At 43.9% G+C, this 19,689-nt stretch overlaps 1 protein-coding gene across 3 annotated transcripts in view; it reads right to left on the bottom strand.

Moving 5' to 3' along the window:
- CLU (clusterin) overlaps nt 1-13,520 on the bottom strand; it is a 50,164-nt gene extending 36,644 nt beyond the window's left edge. Inside the window, exons 1-2 of one of the 3 annotated variants that reach the window (XR_004538843.1) lie at nt 13,291-13,520; nt 1,978-2,093 (exon numbers count right to left, since the gene is read on the bottom strand). Coding sequence is in view for 1 of the 3 variants with exons in the window: in XM_033938493.1 (XP_033794384.1) it covers nt 1,978-2,059 (82 nt within the window). In the remaining 2 variants the exon portion in view is untranslated. Of the gene's footprint in view, nt 1-1,977; nt 2,094-13,219 lie in introns of all 3 variants that reach the window. The other 2 variants (XR_004538842.1, XM_033938493.1) reach the window with 2 other exon arrangements.
- Between the last annotated feature and the right edge of the window lie 6,169 nt (nt 13,521-19,689).

Raw genomic sequence — 19,689 nt, 5'->3', positions numbered from 1 at the left:
TATTTAAGAATGCTGATCCACATGTATAAAAAAACCACACACTTTAAACATGTGAAGCACACAGAAAATTGCTACCTTTGCATCCCAGGAAAAATCATTGTTATTGTAAAGTTGTTATTAGATTCCATCGACTCATGATTGAGTCCTAGTGACTTGATGAATTGCGGATCTAAAAAGAAATCGTTTTTGTGCTAGTTTGGAAAGGTCCTCCAGCACCATCCCCGTGACTGTTTTCAATATGTCCAGTCATCTGATTGCAGGTTGACATCTTCACCTGGTTCCTTCGATCTTCCCAAACATTATGACCTTCTCCAGTGATCTCTCTCTTCTGATGCTGTGACCAAAAGACAGTCGTAACTTCATCATTTGGGCTTCGAATGACATAGCTGGTTTGATCTCTTCAAGAATCAATTTGTTAGTTCTTCTGTCAGTCCAGGGCACACCTAAAATCCTTCTCCAGCATCAACGTTCAAATGAGACAATCTTCTTTCTGTTTTTTTCTGTAGTATCCAGCTTTCGCATATGTAACTGACCACTGAGAAAATCAGCGCGTGGAAAATGAGTGGAAAGTAAGGCTATCAAATGCAGAATTTTTAGTGTGATACTGAAAGTATTCCATTACAAAATAAAATCAGTTGCACAGAGGGCAATTCTATAAGAAGCCACCTAGTTTTAGGAGGCAGGAACATGTGTAAACACCGGTATGCTAGTAATATATGCAAATATATGGACATGTGTGTAAATTACCATTTCCCAGCTACATGGTATTCTGCAAGCAAATGCCAAGATGCAATGCCGTGTACTTTGCGGTATATAAATAAATATTTATGTTATGTTTGCAGGTGGGCATTCACATGGAATCTGGGCAGCGCAAGGGCATTTTTTCGCATTCTAAAACTGAGTATTTATACCAGTTCTGTGGCTAGTATAAATATCAGGCAACTGCAAATTAGCTGCACATAAGCCTCCAGATTCTATAAATGGCATGCAAATTTCCACATGCAAAATTGTGTGCTATCCTGATATGTGTGCGCAACTAAATAGGCTTAACCTGCCAATTAACGCCAATTGGGTGCTAATTATTGGTGTTAATTGGCAACATTTTTGATTTGCGTGTGAATCTTACTAAGCGCAATTCTATAAGGATCTGCAAGCAAATCTTGCAACTCAAAAGGGGGGCATGGCAATGGGAGGGGCATAAGAAGGTCGGGGGCGTTTACTAAAGATACATGTAGTATTAATGAATATCAGGAATCCGTGTCTAACTTGCATGCCAGGTTTCACACTAGGTTTAAGTTGATGTAAATCCTTGTACCCAAAGTTTGGTATGGAAGCCATCTTTAAGCGTATTCTAATAGCACCCCATGTGGATTTTTTTGGGCACTGATTTTCCAGCATCATGTACTGAATTTAGTCCATGATGGGTCATGTTAATATTCTATTAAGAAAAGTAGGCTCCCATTTTTCTTTATAAAATAGGCCTCAATTATGCACATTCCTAGCACTGAAATCTAAGCATCCCTTTATAGAAGTACCACCTAAACATTACCAAAGGCATCATAGGTATTTTTGGAGTGACAAACTTAAAAACATAGCAAGTTATATAGAGAGGAGGCTTGCTATCATAACACAATAGTGACCAATTCAAGATGCTCAAGAGAGTCAAACAGACAGAAGTGGGTCATCGTGAACTGCTACAGAACTTGGCTCTCATTGAAATCACAGTACACTTAAGCCCTATAATTGCTAAAGTGGTGTCACATCTGACCCAACACAACTTTATTATGTAATTGCAACTGGTAGTTCAAAAATAAATTCCCATCTCTGTCTTCTCTAAGCTGGTTTGAAGAAAAACATATCAAATTTTAAGTAGACACAGCACTTTAATTAAGATAGACCACGTTTATTCCCATTAGAAAAAGGAGACAAACCTGGATTATTGACACTGGAAAAATTCTGTTCCTTTTGGCAACTTACTTTTGAGAGTCTCTGGAGAAACTAGTGCTTCACTCAGGGTCAGCAGGAGGCCCACCAGCAGAAATGACAGGCAGAATGCCATTATGGAGATCGTGGAATGCTAGGATCTTATAAATCTGGAAAATAAAAACACACTTGCAATATTCATGGATTTTCAAATGTTATCCATTCCACCCGAATTTGACTTTACATAAAACTTGCAAGGCAGAGAAATCTCCTTTTTTGCCACACCTTCTCCAACATACGTATATAATAATAATAATAACAGTTTATATACTGCAGGACCGTGAAGTTCTATGTGGTTTACAATTTTTAGAAATGTTACAGAGTAGAAATGTTATAGATTAAATGGAATAAACAAAGTACAGACTTAATTATTGATAGTTCTAGCGATCATTTGTTGAGGATTGAGATTGTATAGGTTGGTTTCCTAAGTATTTCAGGAACCGATGTGTTTTTAGCCGTTTCCTGAATTCCACATAGGTAGTGGGCACAAGCAATTGTTCGAGGTCTTTACCCCACAGTGCTGCTTGATGTGCGAGAAGATGTTGGTAATGACTTTTAAATTTACAACCTCTGACCGATGGAGAGACAAAGTTCAGATGTGAGCTTCGTTTGTGTCTGTTGGTTGTAAAGGAGAAAAGGTCTGTTATGTATTTAGGGGCTAGGCCATAGAGTACCTTGAAGCAGAAACAACCAAACTTGAATTTCACACGTGCCTCCATCGGCAGCCAGTGTAAAAGTCGATAGGAAGGTGTCACGTGATCGAACTTTTTCAGTCCACAGAGTAGTCTGATCGCTGCATTTTGAACTAGTTGCAATTGTCGCGTCGCGTGATCCCTTAGAGGGTTAAGCCAAGGGAACCTGTCACCAGGAGTGGGATCCCTAGGATAGTAGACTTAGGGGTGGGTTAGTAGAGTGGGCAGACCTGATGGGCTATGGCCCTTATCTGCCATCATCTTCTATGTTTCTATACTTCTGGGGGAGTGCCAAGTAGGCGATGTTACAATAATATATCAGACATGCTCGATGTATTAATCCAGGGGTGTCCAACCTTTTGGCTTCCCTGGGCCGCATTGGCTGAAAAAAATGTTTCTGGGGTCGTGCAAACGCTGCAGCAAGACAGAGGAGGGAGCCGGCAAGACGGTAAACACCCAGGGGCAGCATCGCCCTCGACCGGGGCCACACAAAATATTTCACGGGGCCGCAGGTTGGACACCCCTGTATTAAACTAACCCTCCCCCTTTTACAAAGCCACACTGCTAAGCAGTGCAAGCTAAATGCCGAGCTGCCCATTTTATTCCTATGGGGTATCGGCATTTAACTCTCACTGCTTAGGCAGTATGTTTTTGTATAACGGGGTTAAGTTTGGAGGGGGTAGAGTATGTTTCAAAGAAACTTGATCTGGTTGTCTTGGTGGCTAGTGCAGATGGAAAAAGTTTAGGTATTCTCCTGGACTCCTTCCCAATACTCTCTTGTTCCCATTTTCTTCGGTAAGGAATAGGATAATGTCCTGGTAAACACTTATTGCCGTAAGTTGTAAAATTTAGATAGCAAGCCCCATTTTGTGCACTGGTTAACTGAAAAATGTTAATAGAAAAAGCAATAAATATAATTTTTAAAAAACTTGCAAGGCAGAATAAGCCTTTCATCGTCAACTCGGATATAATCAATTGTGAATAAAAAGTAAACATTCATGTCTCAGTTTCTATCTTTTGGGGTTTGCACATCTCCTGAAATTTCCAAAATCATTTGGAGTGACTCCTATGGAAATGCTGAGAAAATTCTTGATTGAAGTTCTAAAATATTCCCCAGAAAATATTCCGCAAACTGTATATATTATATTCCTACAAAAAAAAAAAAAAAGTAAGAGCCACTCCAGAAGATGTTCAAAACTTAGGGCTCCTTTTACAAAGGTGCGCTAGCATTTTTAGCGCACGCACCGGATTAGCACACGCTACCCGAAAAACTACTGCCTGCTCAAGAGGAGGCAGTAGTGGCTAGCGCATGCGGCATTTTAGCGTGCTATTCCACGCGTTAAGGCCCTAACACACCTTTGTAAAAGGAGCCCTTAATTTTTGGAGAATCTTTGATCCTTACGGACATGCTTGAAACTTCAATATCTGAGGCTCCAGAGCGAGCCACACTATTGGTTTCTTTTGTCTTTGAACAAGATGTGACTGCATTCTTTAGCCAATATTTTCAAAATTCTCAAGTCTCATTCCTTGGGAAAAATGTGTGGATCTATCCAGATGTTACTAGACAAAAGCAGGAGCTCAGGAAATTATTTGTAGCCATGAGAGTTGAAACAGTAACTTTGGGTGCATATCTCCTCTTGGCCTATCCCTGCATAGTCAAGCATTTAGAGGTTAAATATGTACTTTTTTCTACCTGAGCAGTTGCGGGCCTTCCTGGACATGAAAAAATTGTCTGCGGTGGGAGTTTAGCAATTATAGAACAGCATTATAAATAGCGGGAACTGTCTGTTAAGCCAATTCCAATTCTTTTACTTTTAATTGGGTTCTCTTCACTAATTTTCTGATACCTCTCCTTGAAGTTGTACCTATTGTGGTCTAAGGAACATATTTTGTTGCTTAATGGTCAATTTTTGTTATTTTTTATTTTCTTCTGTGGCAAGAGTTATCTTGTACATTACACAAATTCAATAAAGAATAGCGGAATAGGCACAAGCGGAATAGAAATCTGTAATGTAATGTAATTTTTTTAAAAAAAGAAACGGAATGGGCTTCGGTGCATTTGTAGCAGGGAAATTGCTACCGTGGCTTTGTAAAAGGGGCTCTTAGTGCACGTGATCTTCGCATCTTGGCCTCTTTGAGAATTTACCCCCTAATTAATTCCTGAAACTTCAGGCAGTTCCTCTCAGATCTTGCGCCAAAGCATTTCAAAGAATAGGGGCGGTACAAACAAAAGCATGTGAGCGAGTTTCAGCTTTACAAGAATCACGTGCCAAGGGACAGTAAGTAACCCTTGTCCCTCTCAGAGCTTGCGTTGGCATGCATTCCTGAACAGCTTTTTGAAAATAAAATGGGAGCAAACCCATAAAGGGCCTTACAGGTTAAAATTAAAATTTTAGGCCCTCTTATCAAGCTGCGTTAGGGTTTTCTTTAACGCCAGCTGCTGCGATAGAAGCTCCAACTCTCATAGGAATTCTATGAGTGTCTGGGCTTTTACCGCAGCAGCTGGTGATAAAAACCCTAACGCAGTTTGATAAAGGGGGGCCTTAAATTTTACACAAACAGCAACCAACAACCAATGAAGCTGCAAGGCGGAAGAGGAACTGTGAGCCCATCAGGACAGATAGAGAAAAATCTAACTAGGTATTTGAGAGCTGGGTTGGCCACTGTTGGAAACCGGATCCTAGGCTTGATGGACCTTTGGTCTGTCCCAGTATCGCAATTCTTTATGTCCTTATGTACATAATCACTATTCAATGTAAACCATTTAGGATCCCCTTAGGATATAAGTGGTATATAAATAAATAAAATAGAAATGTGATTGCCCAACACCATAAATTAAGCAAAATACAGTAATTGCATTTTGTAAACACTGCAAACTGTCAACCCAAAATGAAATTCCATTACAATAATCTTGATTTAACAGTAGGATGGATGATTTACCAATAATTGAAAGCCAACATCTAGGTGTAATGTAAAGTTCTTCAACAAGTGCAGACAGAAAAAGAAGTTTGAGACATGGTGTTTCTGAGACTTTGCTAAAAGTTCAGAATCATGCATTTAAGTAAACACTTAGGCCAGATCTATGACTAGTGTTAAGTACTCATGTCTAAAGTTTAAGGTATATCTAACCTATTATATTAGAATTCTATAAAAGCAGAGTAACATAGAAACATGATAGCCAAATGGCCCATTTAGTCTACCCACCCACAGTAACCATTATATCTTCCTCTCTGTAAGAGATCCCACGTGCCTATCCCAGGCCCTCTTGAATTCAGACACAGTCTCTGTCTCCACCACCTCTTCCAGGAGACTGATCCATGCATCTACCACCCTTTCTGTAAAAAAGTATTTCCTTAGATTACTCCTGAGCCTATCACCGCTTAACTTCATCCTATGCCCTCTCATTCCAGAGCTTCCTTTCAAATGAAGAGGCTCGACTCGTGAGCATTTATGCCACATAGGTATTTAAACGTCTCTTTTCTTAAAAAGCAAAACAAAAAAATAGTTACCCTCTAGTCACCTAAACACAGGCACACTATTACAGAGCTGCCTTCCATCTAGATCAGTGGTCTCAAACTTAAACCCTATGCAGGGCCACATTTGGGATTTGTAGGTACTTGGAAGGCCTCAGAAAAAATAGACAATTTTGAATGAGGTAAAACTCTTTATAGTTTATAAATCTTTCCTTTTGGCTATTATAATTTATAGCTAAAGAGACATATGATCAAGAAACTATTTTATTTTACTTTTGTGATTATGATAAACATACTGAGGTCCTCAAAATAGTACCTGGCGGGGCCGCATGTGGCCCCCGCGCCGTGGGGTTGAGACCACTGATCTAGATCATCTTGTAGTTTAAAAGTACTGCTCTTCATCTTCCACTCCCATTGTGGAACAGGAGCTGAATTACTGGGCAAAGTCAAGTCTTCTGCTCAGCATTAAATTCTCATTGAGTTTAGCAAAATAATGCTGAAAAGGTCTAAGATTCAGAACTGGGAACAGGGCCAGGATTAGACTATTTGTGCAATGTGTTTCCTAGAAGCAGGACGAATTACTTAAATCCAGTGCAGCTGGATTCAGGCCTCAAAAGCATTCCAGTGGAACTCTGTCCTAATACCCTTGGTCACTATTTTGAGAAAAGGTGGGGTTCTGCTTAGTTTGGGTTTTGAGGCTGAATAGGAAGTATGTATTATCAGTTTCAAAAAGCAGAAATAAGAGAGAAAAACACATATATAGCTATCAAGCATAGAAGCTAGACTATCATGTTGAAATTTCATCTATGGTAATTTTATTAAATATTAAGAAATCCAACTAGCTGAGGGATTTTCAAACCATAGGAATGGGACAGGGATTACTTGTGTCAACAATGTATTGTGATTGCCATATTAATCTACTTGAATATTTAGAAACAAAAGTCAAAAAGAAGCTGCACATGAGACCATGTTATTGGGCTACCTCAGTACATCTGTGAGAGGGGAACTCCTTTCTTCAGGTTAGTGAAGAAATGATGTAGCTCCACTATGTTGAAATAGGACAGTCAGCTAGATGTGAGGTTGTCTGCATGGCAAGTTATGAAATTCCAAAACTTTCCAAAATGAAGAGGAGGGAATAGTTTTTCACTCAAAGAATGGAACTCATTGCCAGATGATGTGGTAACAGCGGTTAATGAAAATGGGTTTAAAAAGGGTATGGACAAGTTCATGGAGGAAAAGTCCACAATCTATTATTGAGACAGACATGGGGAAAGCCACTGCTTGCCATGGGATCGGTAGCATGGAATGTTGCTATTATTTGGGGTTTTACCAGGAACTTGTGACCTGGATTGACCACTGTGGAAAGAGGATACTGGGCTAGATAGATTACTGGTCTGATCCCAGTATGGCTCTTCTTATGTTTTCAGGAAATGGAGAAGAGAGGGAAGGAAGTAGAGAGTAGGAGGAAAAAAAAAACAGGGGGAGGGGGGATGGATCTGGGATCAGAAGGGAGGTTGAATTCACTCCCATATCCCTCTTCTCATCACTGACCCCTTCCCAAACTTTGTCACATATCCCCACCTCTGTCTGTCCCTTCACAGACCTTTCATATCTGCTGATCATCTCACTCATCACACACAAGGGGTACATTCATTTCCCTTTATATGCATAAATGTACAAGTGTAAACACATCTAGGGCAATTTTATAAAGGGTAACAAAATTTTAAGCACTATGGCCCGGATTCTGTATAGGATGCTCGGGATGGGCATCCTATACAGAATTGGGCCTACACTAACCCGCGATAGGTATAGCGGCCGCAGCCACCTGTTTCCCCCCTACTCCCCAATGATAATCGCTGACAGGAGGGTGCCTAACACCTCCTGCCGGATGATGCCCCCCCCCCCCCGATTGTCGGCAGGAGGGTGCCCAACCCCTCTTGCTGGAAGGCCGCTCACATGCACAATCGCCGGCAGGAGGATGCCCCCGACACCCCCGATCGCCAGCAGGAGGGTGCCCAACCCCTCCTGCTAGAGGACGGCCCCCTTCGGAACCCCCTCGTGCTAATCCCCCCTCAGCAAACCCCCCCCTAACCTCCACACCACCACTAACCTCTAATTGTTGGCCAGCCGGCTGAGTCTTGCTATTGGCTGGCCGGCAGGCCCGCCTCGTCAAAATGAGGCAGGCCCACGCCTTTCCGGCCCATCCCCGCTAAGCCTAAGGCCTGATTGGCCCAGGCTCCTAGAACCTGGGCCAATCAGGCCTTAGGCTTAACGGGGATGGGCTGGAAAAGGGCAGGACTATCTCATTTTGATAAGGCTGGGGAGAGGGGTCCGTGGGGGGTATTAGCGCGGGGGGGGGGTCATTCAGTAGGAGAGGTTGAGCATCCTCCTGCTGGCGATCGTGCAGGTTGGCGGCCTTCCGACTGGAAGGGCTGGGCACCCTCCTGCCAAAGATCAGGGGGCATCCTCCGACAGGCGATCGGGGGTGTCAGGGGGCATCCTCTGGCAGGAGGGGTTGGGCAACCTCCTGCCAGCGATGGGGGGGGGGAGCAGGCGGCCGCTATACTTATTGCGGCAGAGAGATCCCTTGCTGCAATAAGTATAGCAACTACGTCTACTTACAATGTAGGCCAGCATTTTGCTGGCCTACATTGTACACGTCTCTCGCTGTACTAGGGAGACACATAGGGCCGCCTAGGTTCGCCTAAGGCCCTTAGGCAAGCTTAGTGATCTTGCAGGCCTCCCTAGGCTCCCGGAGGCGCCTTCAATATGGCGGCCTGCTTGGGGAGCATTTTTTTTTTTAAAACGTGCGTCCCAATTGGCTGATTAGACAGCTGTAGGACGCTTACAGCTGCTTAAAATCGGGACGCACTTTGCAAAATCCGGGCCTAAATGTACACACTAATTTATAGAATAAGCATATTTATGACAATTTTGTTACAAACCTTTGTATTCATCATCATTGCATCCTATTTTTTTTTTTTTGTTCTTTCATTTGTATGACACTGTTTTTGATTAAAAATCAATAAAGAATTAAAAAAAGAATAAGCACATTTATGCATGTGAATCATATAACAAAACTGGCATTTATACGCATATATGCTAGTGGGCGCTATCCTTTAAAACTGGCACACTAGCGACATGCCATATAACCAGCAAATGGGTCGTGCCAGGTGGCAAAGCAGGGATGAGTCATGGGCTTTCTGCCTAATGAAACACGCATGTTATAGAATATCAGATGCACACATTGCAAGGCGCACTTAGGCATGCCGGTTTATGCCTGCCATTGACCTGGCGTAAGCCGTCGCATCTTTGTTTTGGTGAACCCAAGCAACTCTGTGCTACTATTCTATAACATATTTGATGCGCCTCAATGCCATTGTAGAACTGTCACTAAAGCATGCTTCTTTGACTTACCGACATTTAGGGGTCACTTTATAGAAATTGTGTGTAAAATAAGGAAACAAAAACAAGATTAAAAAAAATAAAAAATCTTTCCCCCTGCACACCCGTGCCCCACTTTGTCTCTAATTCCCTCACTCACACATTCATCCCAAACCTCTACTCACAGACTAACCCCATATCCCTCAGGTTAACCCACTCAGGGGCAGATTCTAAAAATTAAAATCTGCCTTTAACTGGGGTGCCTCCAGGACCAGGTTTGGGAACCACTGCCTTAGCAAAAACATTGCTGTCACTGTATGATCTTGAGCAGGTCATTGAATGTGCCAGTCTTTCAAATTAAATAGTTAGCTCTTAGAAAAAGGCCCTGGCAATTGTTCATACTACTTACATAATGCTAAACCTGCTGACACTGCTTTGAATTGCTAGCTCAGCTGACTATGTAGAATAGCTGATCAAATGTCTGTTTTTGTTGGGGGGGTTTTAAATCTGAGGAGGGAGTGGGACTTCATCTCATACTTTTCTAGTTTCTCTTGATGTTGTATCAGATAACAAAGGGGAAGAAACTTGAGCCTCAGTCTGAAGTGGTTAAGAATTTACTTCTCCCTGCCTGATAGCAATGTACGTAACTCATTTCATGGCATTAGCTGGTTAATGTCAGGCCAATGAGACACCACTGTGGGAAATCAGTGGTGCAAGGTCTTTCAAGGTCCTATTGTAGTTTAATTTTGGAATTCCTGCAGATGATTGTCCTGCAATTATACATTTCTCCCTTGTCTGCAGTCCTACCAATAACCCTCAGACATCAGCAGTATAAGATTCCTCCAGGTACGATTCTCTCATAGCATTCCATGCATAAACAAGGCATAGCAGCCACAGGGACCAAGTTTGGGACAAGAGTTAAATAAAACCAGCCTTTGATACGACACAAAACTGAAAAAAAAAATTAAACTCTGGAATTTGTTGCTGAAAAATATATTGAAAGCTTAGCAGGGTTTAAAAAAGGGTTGGCTAATTTCATAAAACAAAAGTCCATAAGCTATTATTGAAATGGCCTGGAGAAATCCATTACTTATTCCTAGGATTAGCAGCATAAAATCAGTTTTACTCCTTGAGATTTTGCCAGGTACTTGTGACCTGGGTTGCATACTATTTCCCCCCTCCCTTTTATCAAGCCACACTGCCGAGCAGTGTGAGCTAAATGCCAAGCTGCCAATATGAATAGAATGGCTGGCTCGGCATTTAGATCATGCTGCTTGGTAGAGCAGTTTGATAAAAGGGGGGATTACGTTGTAGACATTGCATGCCCCCATAATTTCTTCTGACTTCCAGTGCTCTGCTCCTCCTCCCAGTTCAGTTCTATCAAAAAGCAATGTGCTGTCTAAATAAACCCTACTGTCCTTACAATCTAGAGTACCCAGTTACATGGTAAGCTCTTTGGGGAAGGGACAATGGGCTAGATTCACAAAGCCTACCTTTGCTGGGCGATCCTTGGCTGAGTCTTCTTGGACAATAGATTCAGCAAGCCTCCTCATGCAAATTAATGCAATCTGAGGCATGCCCCACAGTCACTGAACAGATCGCTGTAGAGCAGGGGTATCAAATTCCCTCCTCAAGGGCTGCAATCCAGTCGGGTTTTCAGGATTTCCCCAATGAATATGCATGACATCTATTTGCATTCACTGCTTTCATGGTATGCTAATAGATCTCATGCATATCTATTGGGGAAATCCTGAAAACCCGACTGGATTGTGGCACTCAAGGAGGGACTTTGACACCCCTGCTGTAGAGCGATCGGGAAGCATGCGCAGACCATCTTATTTTCCTGTAGATAGTCCGCGCATGCTTTGGCTCTCAGCACAAGCGTGGGAGGGGGAGGATCGAGGAGGCTAAATCCAAAGGTGTCAGTATAGGATGTGAAGGTTTCTGGGACAGGGGGCTCTCGGTTCCCAGGTTGGAGGGCCAGCCTTCAGTGTAGAAAGTAAACTCCAGCAATTGAGATCAGCCAGGGTTGGTGGCAAGAAGTGCAGCCTCGCTTTTAACCTGCGGGTTAAAAACACAGTTTTGCAGAGAAGCATGGCCAAAGAGAGCAGGGCAGCATGGCGGAATAGGGCAGAGAGGCATGGCCGAAGAGAGCAGGGCAGCATAGCGAAAGAGAGGAGAGTGGCTAGCGCTTTTTTGATAGTTTCAGGGCTGCAGGGCTGGGATTTCAGGCAGAGAGCAGGACAGTCGGAAAGGAGGTGAGCGATTGGTCCCCAGCAGTCGCTTCTTTTGATCGGCCAGCCCAGTCGGTTTTCCTGAAGATTTTTTCTGTGAATCGCTTCCTTCCTACATTTGCATGCCATCCCCCCTCATTTGCATGCGCAGATCAGATCGGGCAGGAATCGGATCGGGAGTAAGCTTAGTGAATGGGGGTGGGGGTCGCAAAGCGATCGGTTTGTTTAGTGAATCTAGCCCAATGTTCCTGAATGTCAGTAATACTGTAAACCACTTTAAGCATCATTTAGTGTAAATATATATATTTTTTTTAATCCTAAAATTACAAACTAGTACAATGTTTGTCCTTTTATTCCCTGTATTTCTCCACTCCCTGCAGCATAACAAAAAGCTTTATCCTTCAATTTTCACCACTGTGCTTTCATTGCAAAACCCAAAAGAGGAATGTTCGGGGGAGGGGACATGTTATGTAAGACATTGGAGTCAGTGGAAGTTTTCCATTCATTTTGTTTGTCACTTTGAGCCACCAATTCCCCTACTACCCTAGTGGAACCAAAGCTGAAATCTAAAGCTATTCATAACAATTCAGGGTTTGGGGTGGTGTTGTTTTTTTTTTTCCTATTTTGCTATCCTTTACCAAGGTATTTTGTCCATTCACCGCAAGGACATCCTCAGCCGAGGATCATGCATCCGGCATATCAGCAACAGAGCCATGACAGATATCTTTCCCTCAACCCTCACCTTCCCTCCCTCACCAAAGACAGTGATCAGCTGCCTCCCCCCAACCCATGGAATGAAAGACCCGAGCCGTACACTGAACCTCTCACCTATCCCTTGTACATCTTACTTAGCTTTAATTCCGCTTTTCCAAGATAACTTGGCCATTTCTTTAAGCATTTTCACATGGAGTATGTGCGCGTTCGTGAGAGAGGTTTGCATTAATGTAATGATCTCGTCACAGGTTAAAGAGCAGCTGGTGATCATATGCTAACATTTTATTATTGAGAATCACCCATCCAATATTTGGCAGATTTGAGTGGTAGGTAGGGGGATAAGACCAATGAGGAGGCCAGCTACATTGAAATTCTGTACTTTCAACAGATTTATTCTGTACAGAAGTAGCCACTGAGGTCATATCCCATAAACATAATGTAAGACTGTATGCACAAGAGAAATGAAAAGTGATACTTGAAAGGCATAACAATAAAGTAAATCATAATATATCAGAAGATTTTGGAAGATTCTTGATGTTAAAGAAATTCTTTGATAATATATAATGAGGATACATTAAATATATGGAACATTTTATTATTTGCATCTCCCTAATCTCTACCAGTTCTAGACAATCCTAAATATATGGATTTCTAAAAGCTATTGCACTGTGAGATACAGCTTCATAGTTTAATTTTTTTTTTTTTTTGTGCCGTATATCTAAAGTGCCATCATACTAACCCTGCTCAGATCGGAGTGGCCCCTCCTGCCGCGACCCTGCACCGCAGCCAACCGTTAGAAAGGATGCTCACCTGCGCAGTAGGCGCGGCTCAGGCTGCAGCTGCCTTCCAGCGTCCCTTGCCCGGCAGACCACGGCACGCGCGCACACTGAGCTCTGTCGCCACGCGCCGGGTATTTATATCTCACTTTTCAGCCCCTGCTGTCACTCTGCAGCCTCCTCTGAGTCATCAGCAAAGAATGCAGCACTTGCTTTTGGAGCTTTCTGGAACTGGCCCTGGCCGGGACTGAAGGCTAATATCCAGGGCTGGCCAGCAGTGGGCGCTGTTACACAGCACATGCTCCTTCTGAACCTGGCAAGCAGAGAAGCCGCCCCAGTAGCCTTTTAAAGACAGCGTCAAGGGCTAATTCATTTGATAAATTCTAGCATTAGGGGCTGAGCTCGCCTTTTAAAGGGTGATGATTTAGTTTTTTGCATAGGAATGAACCTTATGCTCTGTCCATCTTCCTTGGGTTGATACCCCTCAATTATCAGTGAGAAAAACTTTCATTGCTGCCATGATGCATCATTGGATTTTGATGGTTATTATTGCCTTTCTAGAAATACGAGATCGCAGAAAAATGGACATTTCTAAACAGTTTCATTTTTATGAGCATTTTGGTTTATTTGTCTTGTGAATCTAGTTCTTTGCTTATAGCTCCTGGGCTACTTTGAATTTAAAAACCAGAAGCTCCAAACTCTTGTACATAAAGATGATTTTAAACATTTTGAGTGGTACAAATCTAACCCTGTTACCTGGAGCTGTTTACTTATACACATTGCTGCACTGAGTGATGCTAGAATATCTAAAACAGGAACAGTGAAGTTCCTGCTTTTATGTGGATTCCTGCATTTGTGGACTTATCCTGGGCACTGAGAAAACAATATCAACATTACATTGTTACTTGTGGTGCTGCTTTTCTAAAAAGAAAGAAGTTGGTATTTAGATGCAGGGTAGTCATGGGGGGTGGGTACAGAAGTTGGAGCTATCACTGGCTGATAGCTCCAGCCAGTGGCGTAGTGAGGATGGGTGGGTGCCCCCACCATTCCTTCTGCACCAACCCCCCTGTTCCTTCCGCACCAACCCCCCTGCTCCTTCCACACCCCGCGACGCTCGCTCCATCCCTTCCCACCCCATCCCTCTAAATCTTCTCCAGTATGAGCAGCTTCTCCGCCTGCTTTCCCTCTGATGTCACTTCCTGACTCCATGACCCAGAAGTGACTTCAAAGGGAGCCAGGCCTGGGCGAGCAACAGGCTACAGTAATTCATGCTGGTGAAGAATTTAAAGAGGTACGGGGCGGGGAAGGAAAGGAACGAGTGTGTGTGTGGGGGGGGGCGGTTAGGTGCCGACATCCCCACCAAGATGGGGCCCGGGGAGGACGGCCTCCCCCTATCTTGCTACTCCACTGACTCCAGCCCCAGCAATCAGCTACAGAGAGCTTAATCACAGAGCAGTCAGCCGTACTTCCCATCCTACCTTCTGCAAGCAGGATGTATAAGAGCTGCACTGTTATCTCCTGATGCCTCCCCTGCCACCCTTATAAAAAAAAAACACCAGGAAACGGGAAGGTTTTGAAAGAGAGAATGCAAAAGGACAATGGTGTTTTTCTCTTTATTATCAAACTTGATAAATAACCAATTCTGTCTCACAGGTCAGAGGGAGACTTAAATCAGCACTATTTCTGGGGCTATCCTTCAGCTGGGAAGGGAACTGAAACTGGCTTGCACACTTGGCCCTCTCTTCTCTGTGGCCTGTCAGAGCCAGCATCTCTACCTCTTCAATGATCTCAAACCTCTGGTCCTGTCTCAGCTTTTCAGCACAGCCATGACACTGTTCGCAATGAAAGGGATGATTAAGGGGCTGTGGAGCCTTCACACTCAAGTACTCTGAAAGCCAACCCCTAACTGCAGTAGAAAGTGTATGTTACAAGGGGCGAGGTCAACAGAGACTTTCAGAACACTTGAGTGCAAAGGCTCTTTGACCTCTTATTTGGCTATCCAAACAAGAAGTCCTAAGAAGTCCAGAAGAGGAGAGGAGAAAAGGAGTTGACACCAAAACATTTTCAATAATAGATGCCAAATGGATTCTTGATGAATCGGGTAGCCCAAAAAGTCCTTAGGAACCCCAAAGTCCAAAGGAAGAGAACAGTGTTGAAAAAAGAATCAGAACTCTATTTATACTCTGTATTTGAAGTTGTTACCTGTGATTGTTTTATTTTGAAGTCAGTTTTCCCAGTATAGATTTTTATTCTGGATTACCACTACTGTGTCTGAAGTATGCCCTTGTACTCAACATATACCTTGTGCCCCGAAGCACAGAATTCTTTCTCCCACCTGCCCCAACGCGTACTCACCACAAGGTTTTCATACAGTGTGCTGCACTTAGTCCTGGAACCAAGTGAGCCCCTGATCCTAGAGTGGTATGTCCACTATGTCCAAATCTTTCCTATTTGAATGCACATAACTTTTATAATTGCAAAATCCAGAGCTCAAGATGTTCCGTTTCCTGTAACAGATATTGTGGGTGTCAGCCTCAGCATTTTTGGTTGACCTAACCAATGTCAGCAAAGGCCTATGGGAGATCATGTCTGACCTCACAGCACCTAATCAGGAAGTTGACTTTTCTCTCTCATTCACAAGAGCACAGAAGAAGTCTCTGTATTTGTAAAACTTATTTCTACCATTGTAATGCTTGATGTATCTTTATAAATCTTTCTTTTCTGTAATATTAAGCTTATTTCTACACCATATATATATTCTCTATGTACCGTATTTTCACGGATATAACGCGCACCCATGTAAAACGCGCACACGGGTATAGCGCGCAGAAACCACAATATTATGTATAAAAACTTTTGTATACCGCGCTCACGGGTATAACGCGCATGCTGCCCGACTGTCCTTTCGCCCGCCCCGACTCTCCTCTGGCCACCCCGACTCTCCTTTCGCCCGCCCCGACTCTCCTCTGGCCACCCCGACTCTCCTTTCGCCCTCCCCGACTCTATGTGCGCTGTCCCGACTCTCCGTTTACCCGCCCTGCCCTGCCCCCCCCGGCAGGACCACTCGCACCCCCACCCCGAAGGACCGCCGACTCCCCGACAATATCGGGCCAGAAGGGAGCCCAAACCCTCCTGGCCACGGCGACCCCCTACCCCCACCCCGCCCGACGCCCGATTCACCCCCCCAGCAGGACCGCTCGCACCCCCACCCCGAACGACCGCTCGCACGCGCTCCCACCCGCACCCGCGATCGGAGCAAGAGGGAGCCCAAGCCCTCTTGCCCGGCCGACTCCCCGATAATATCGGGCCAGGAGGGAGCCCAAACCCTCCTGGCCAAGGCGACCCCCTACCCCCACCCCGCACTACATTACGGGCAGGAGGGATCCCAGGCCCTCATGCCCTCGACGCAAACCCCCCTCCCTCCCTCCAACGACCGCCCCCCCCAAGAACCTCCGACCGCCCCACCAGCCGACCCGCGACCCCCCTGGCCGACCCCCACGACACCCCCACCCCCCTTCCCCATACCTTTGCTAGTTGGCCGGACAGACGGGAGCCAAACCCGCCTGTCCGGCAGGCAGCCAACGACGGAATGAGGCCGGATTGGCCCATCCGTCCCAAAGCTCCGCCTACTGGTGGGGCCTAAGGCGCGTGGGCCAATCAGAATAGGCCCTGGAGCCTTAGGTCCCACCTGGGGGCGCGGCCTGAGGCACATGGTCGGGTTGGTAGCACACACTAGTTATAACTTGACATAAACAACTGACATTCTACTAACAGCAATACTATAGTAAAATGACCAATTTTCAGCATAAAACAGTTCAAACAATGAGGTAAACTTAAAAGATTGGCAAATTAAACCCCCACCCCCATTTTATGAAGCCACATTAGCATTTTTTATTGTCGGCCATGGCGGTAAAAGTTCAGATATGATAGCAATAATATTAGAATGTCAGTAATGTACATAGTAAAATAGCATACTAGAACATTCATGTAACAGAAATATGTTAAAATGTAAGCAGAATACAATAAACTATCTTACTAGGAACAAAGCTTCCAGAAATTGGTCCTAAAAATATAATTTAAGCAGGCTGGCCGCCTTATGCAAACTAAACTAAAACTAACTAAACTAAACCTTAAGTTTGTATACCGCATCTTCTCCACAATTGTAGAGCTCGACATGGTTTACAGGAACTAGTATAAAGAAGGAACTCCATAGTAAGGAGTTACAGGAACTTAGTATAAAGATGAAATACCATAGAGAGAAGGAAGTATTACATTTTCGAGAATAGCCAAGTTTTCAGATATTTTCGGAATAGTTGGAGGGAGCCCAGATTCCGAAGTGGGGTATTAAGGTTATTCTAAAGCTCTGTGATTCTGAAGGAGAGGGATGTCCCTAGTTTTCCTGCATGGGATATGCCTTTTAACGAAGGGAAGGATACTTTGAATTCTTGGGTGGATCTGGTGGTATCAGGATTCGAGGAATTCCAAGATAGTGGGATTAGGGGAGGAAGGATGCCGTGTAGGATCTTAAAAGTTAGGCAGGCACATTTAAAGTGAACCCTGGAGATTACTGGACGCCAGTGAAGTTTGGACAGAAGCAGGGAGACATGGTCAAATTTACTTTTTGCGAAGATTAGCTGCGGTGTTCTGAATCCGCTGAAGTCTTTGAAGGTTTTTCTTGGTTAGACTTGACCTTCAAAAAAAAGAGTGTGTTAAAGACTTCATATTACTTTTTTTCTGCAGTATGTATGTTCCGCAGAACACAGCTTGGTGGCACCAGCGTCTCTGGCTTCATGAATAAAGCTAAAGAGAGGAGGGAGAATGTAAAAATATATAAACAGACATTTTATCTGGTTTTCATGTGTCCAGCTTGTGGAATAATGATTCCCCTTGGAATCAAAAGGCCATTATATTACGAATCAGTGTGCATTTCAGGTTTGCCAGTGCTGGCATTTGCTGAGGGGAGGTATAAATGTTCTCCTTTCCGACTGCCTATACCAGCAGGGCATTGATTTAAATAATAAAGAATGTGGACAAAGTAGAATCTATCACAGCTCTAATAGATGAGGTAAGTCCACTTACATAGCAGGAAGAATGGAAATCACTTCCAGGGTCACTGGGATTATGGGGGGGAAAGGGGGGGCCTATAGAAGGTGGCTATGAGCTCCTTTGGCTCCTTAAATTCAGTCCTGATTCTGACTTTTTTATGCCATTTCTGGCAAATCACTTTTTGTTTTCCTGGCTATGAGTTTACTGAGTTATACTAATCTGTATCAGGAATTCTGAACCTGGGGTCAATGGATGGGCTTCAAGGGTCCATGAACCAGACATAAAAGATAATCATTTTGAAAGGCTCCTCTAGATAAACTTGAAATATGATTTTTTTTTTTTTTAATTCAGCTTCTTTCCTGTTAATTTGAAAATTGTCTGTGAGAGAAAGAATTCTTACTCAGATTATTCATTTAGTAGGTCTGTAATAAGCATAGGTAAATAAAACAGTTTTATCTGTAAGGTAGCGTGTTGTTATTGCCATGTTCCATCTAGAATAATTCTCTATTGATTAAAGAAAAGACATTCATACACTACCATTAGGATTAATGACTTCTGGTCTTTGTTCATGTGAACCCCCTAGTGGTGAAATGATTAATTAATATTAAGTACAAATATGATAGAAATGTCATGGCAACTAGTGGGGTTTCCAAATAACAGCAGTTAATACAATCTTACTCATATATAAAGAAAAAAAAGAAAAACTGTTGGCTAACAACCCCCCCCCCCCTTTTTTTACTAAACCACGATAGCGGTTATTAGCACAGGAAGCCATGCTGAATGCTCCGCACAGCTCCTGATGCTCATAGGAACTCTTTGAGCGTTGGGAGCAGTGTGGCTCCCTGCGCTAAAATCCGCTATCGTGGTTTAGTAAAAGAGGGGGTGGGGGGGTTAGTGAGCTCCAAATCCTAACTAACAATCCAAATGTTGGGAAAAAAAGGCCTCAGATGGGCTTAATGGACAAAAAAAACTCCCAAACTAGTTTCTGTAATATATTTTCCTAGTTCTTGAATATCATAAATAATAAAACCCTAGAGCACGCATGCGCTGTTGAAAGTCCGTGAGTCCTGGTGGCGTGAGGTGTGCTTCTGTGCCAGTCCTCACAGCGCCTGCGCTAGCTGGAGGCGCGTGTGCCAGCGACTCCTCCCTCCCGCTGCCGGTCCTCTTCAAAGCGGCCTGCTGAGGTTCGCCAGCCGCTGTAGCGAACCTTGCAGGCCGCTCTCCACCTTCCCGATGCAATGCAAAAACCAAAGGATCGGTGAATTGGTGAAGAAAACTATAAAGCAAATCCAGGTAGGCGAAGGTGTGACGGAGGCTGCGATCGGCAGCAGTTGCTGCTACACCTCCAGCCGCCTAGCTCCTCTCCGCCGGCCCCGGCCGGCAGCCC

The sequence above is a fragment of the Geotrypetes seraphini genome, chromosome 3, assembly GCF_902459505.1.
Source record: "Geotrypetes seraphini chromosome 3, aGeoSer1.1, whole genome shotgun sequence".
Taxonomy (NCBI): Eukaryota; Metazoa; Chordata; class Amphibia; order Gymnophiona; family Dermophiidae; genus Geotrypetes; species Geotrypetes seraphini.
This window is presented reverse-complemented; position numbering and strand designations above follow the sequence as displayed.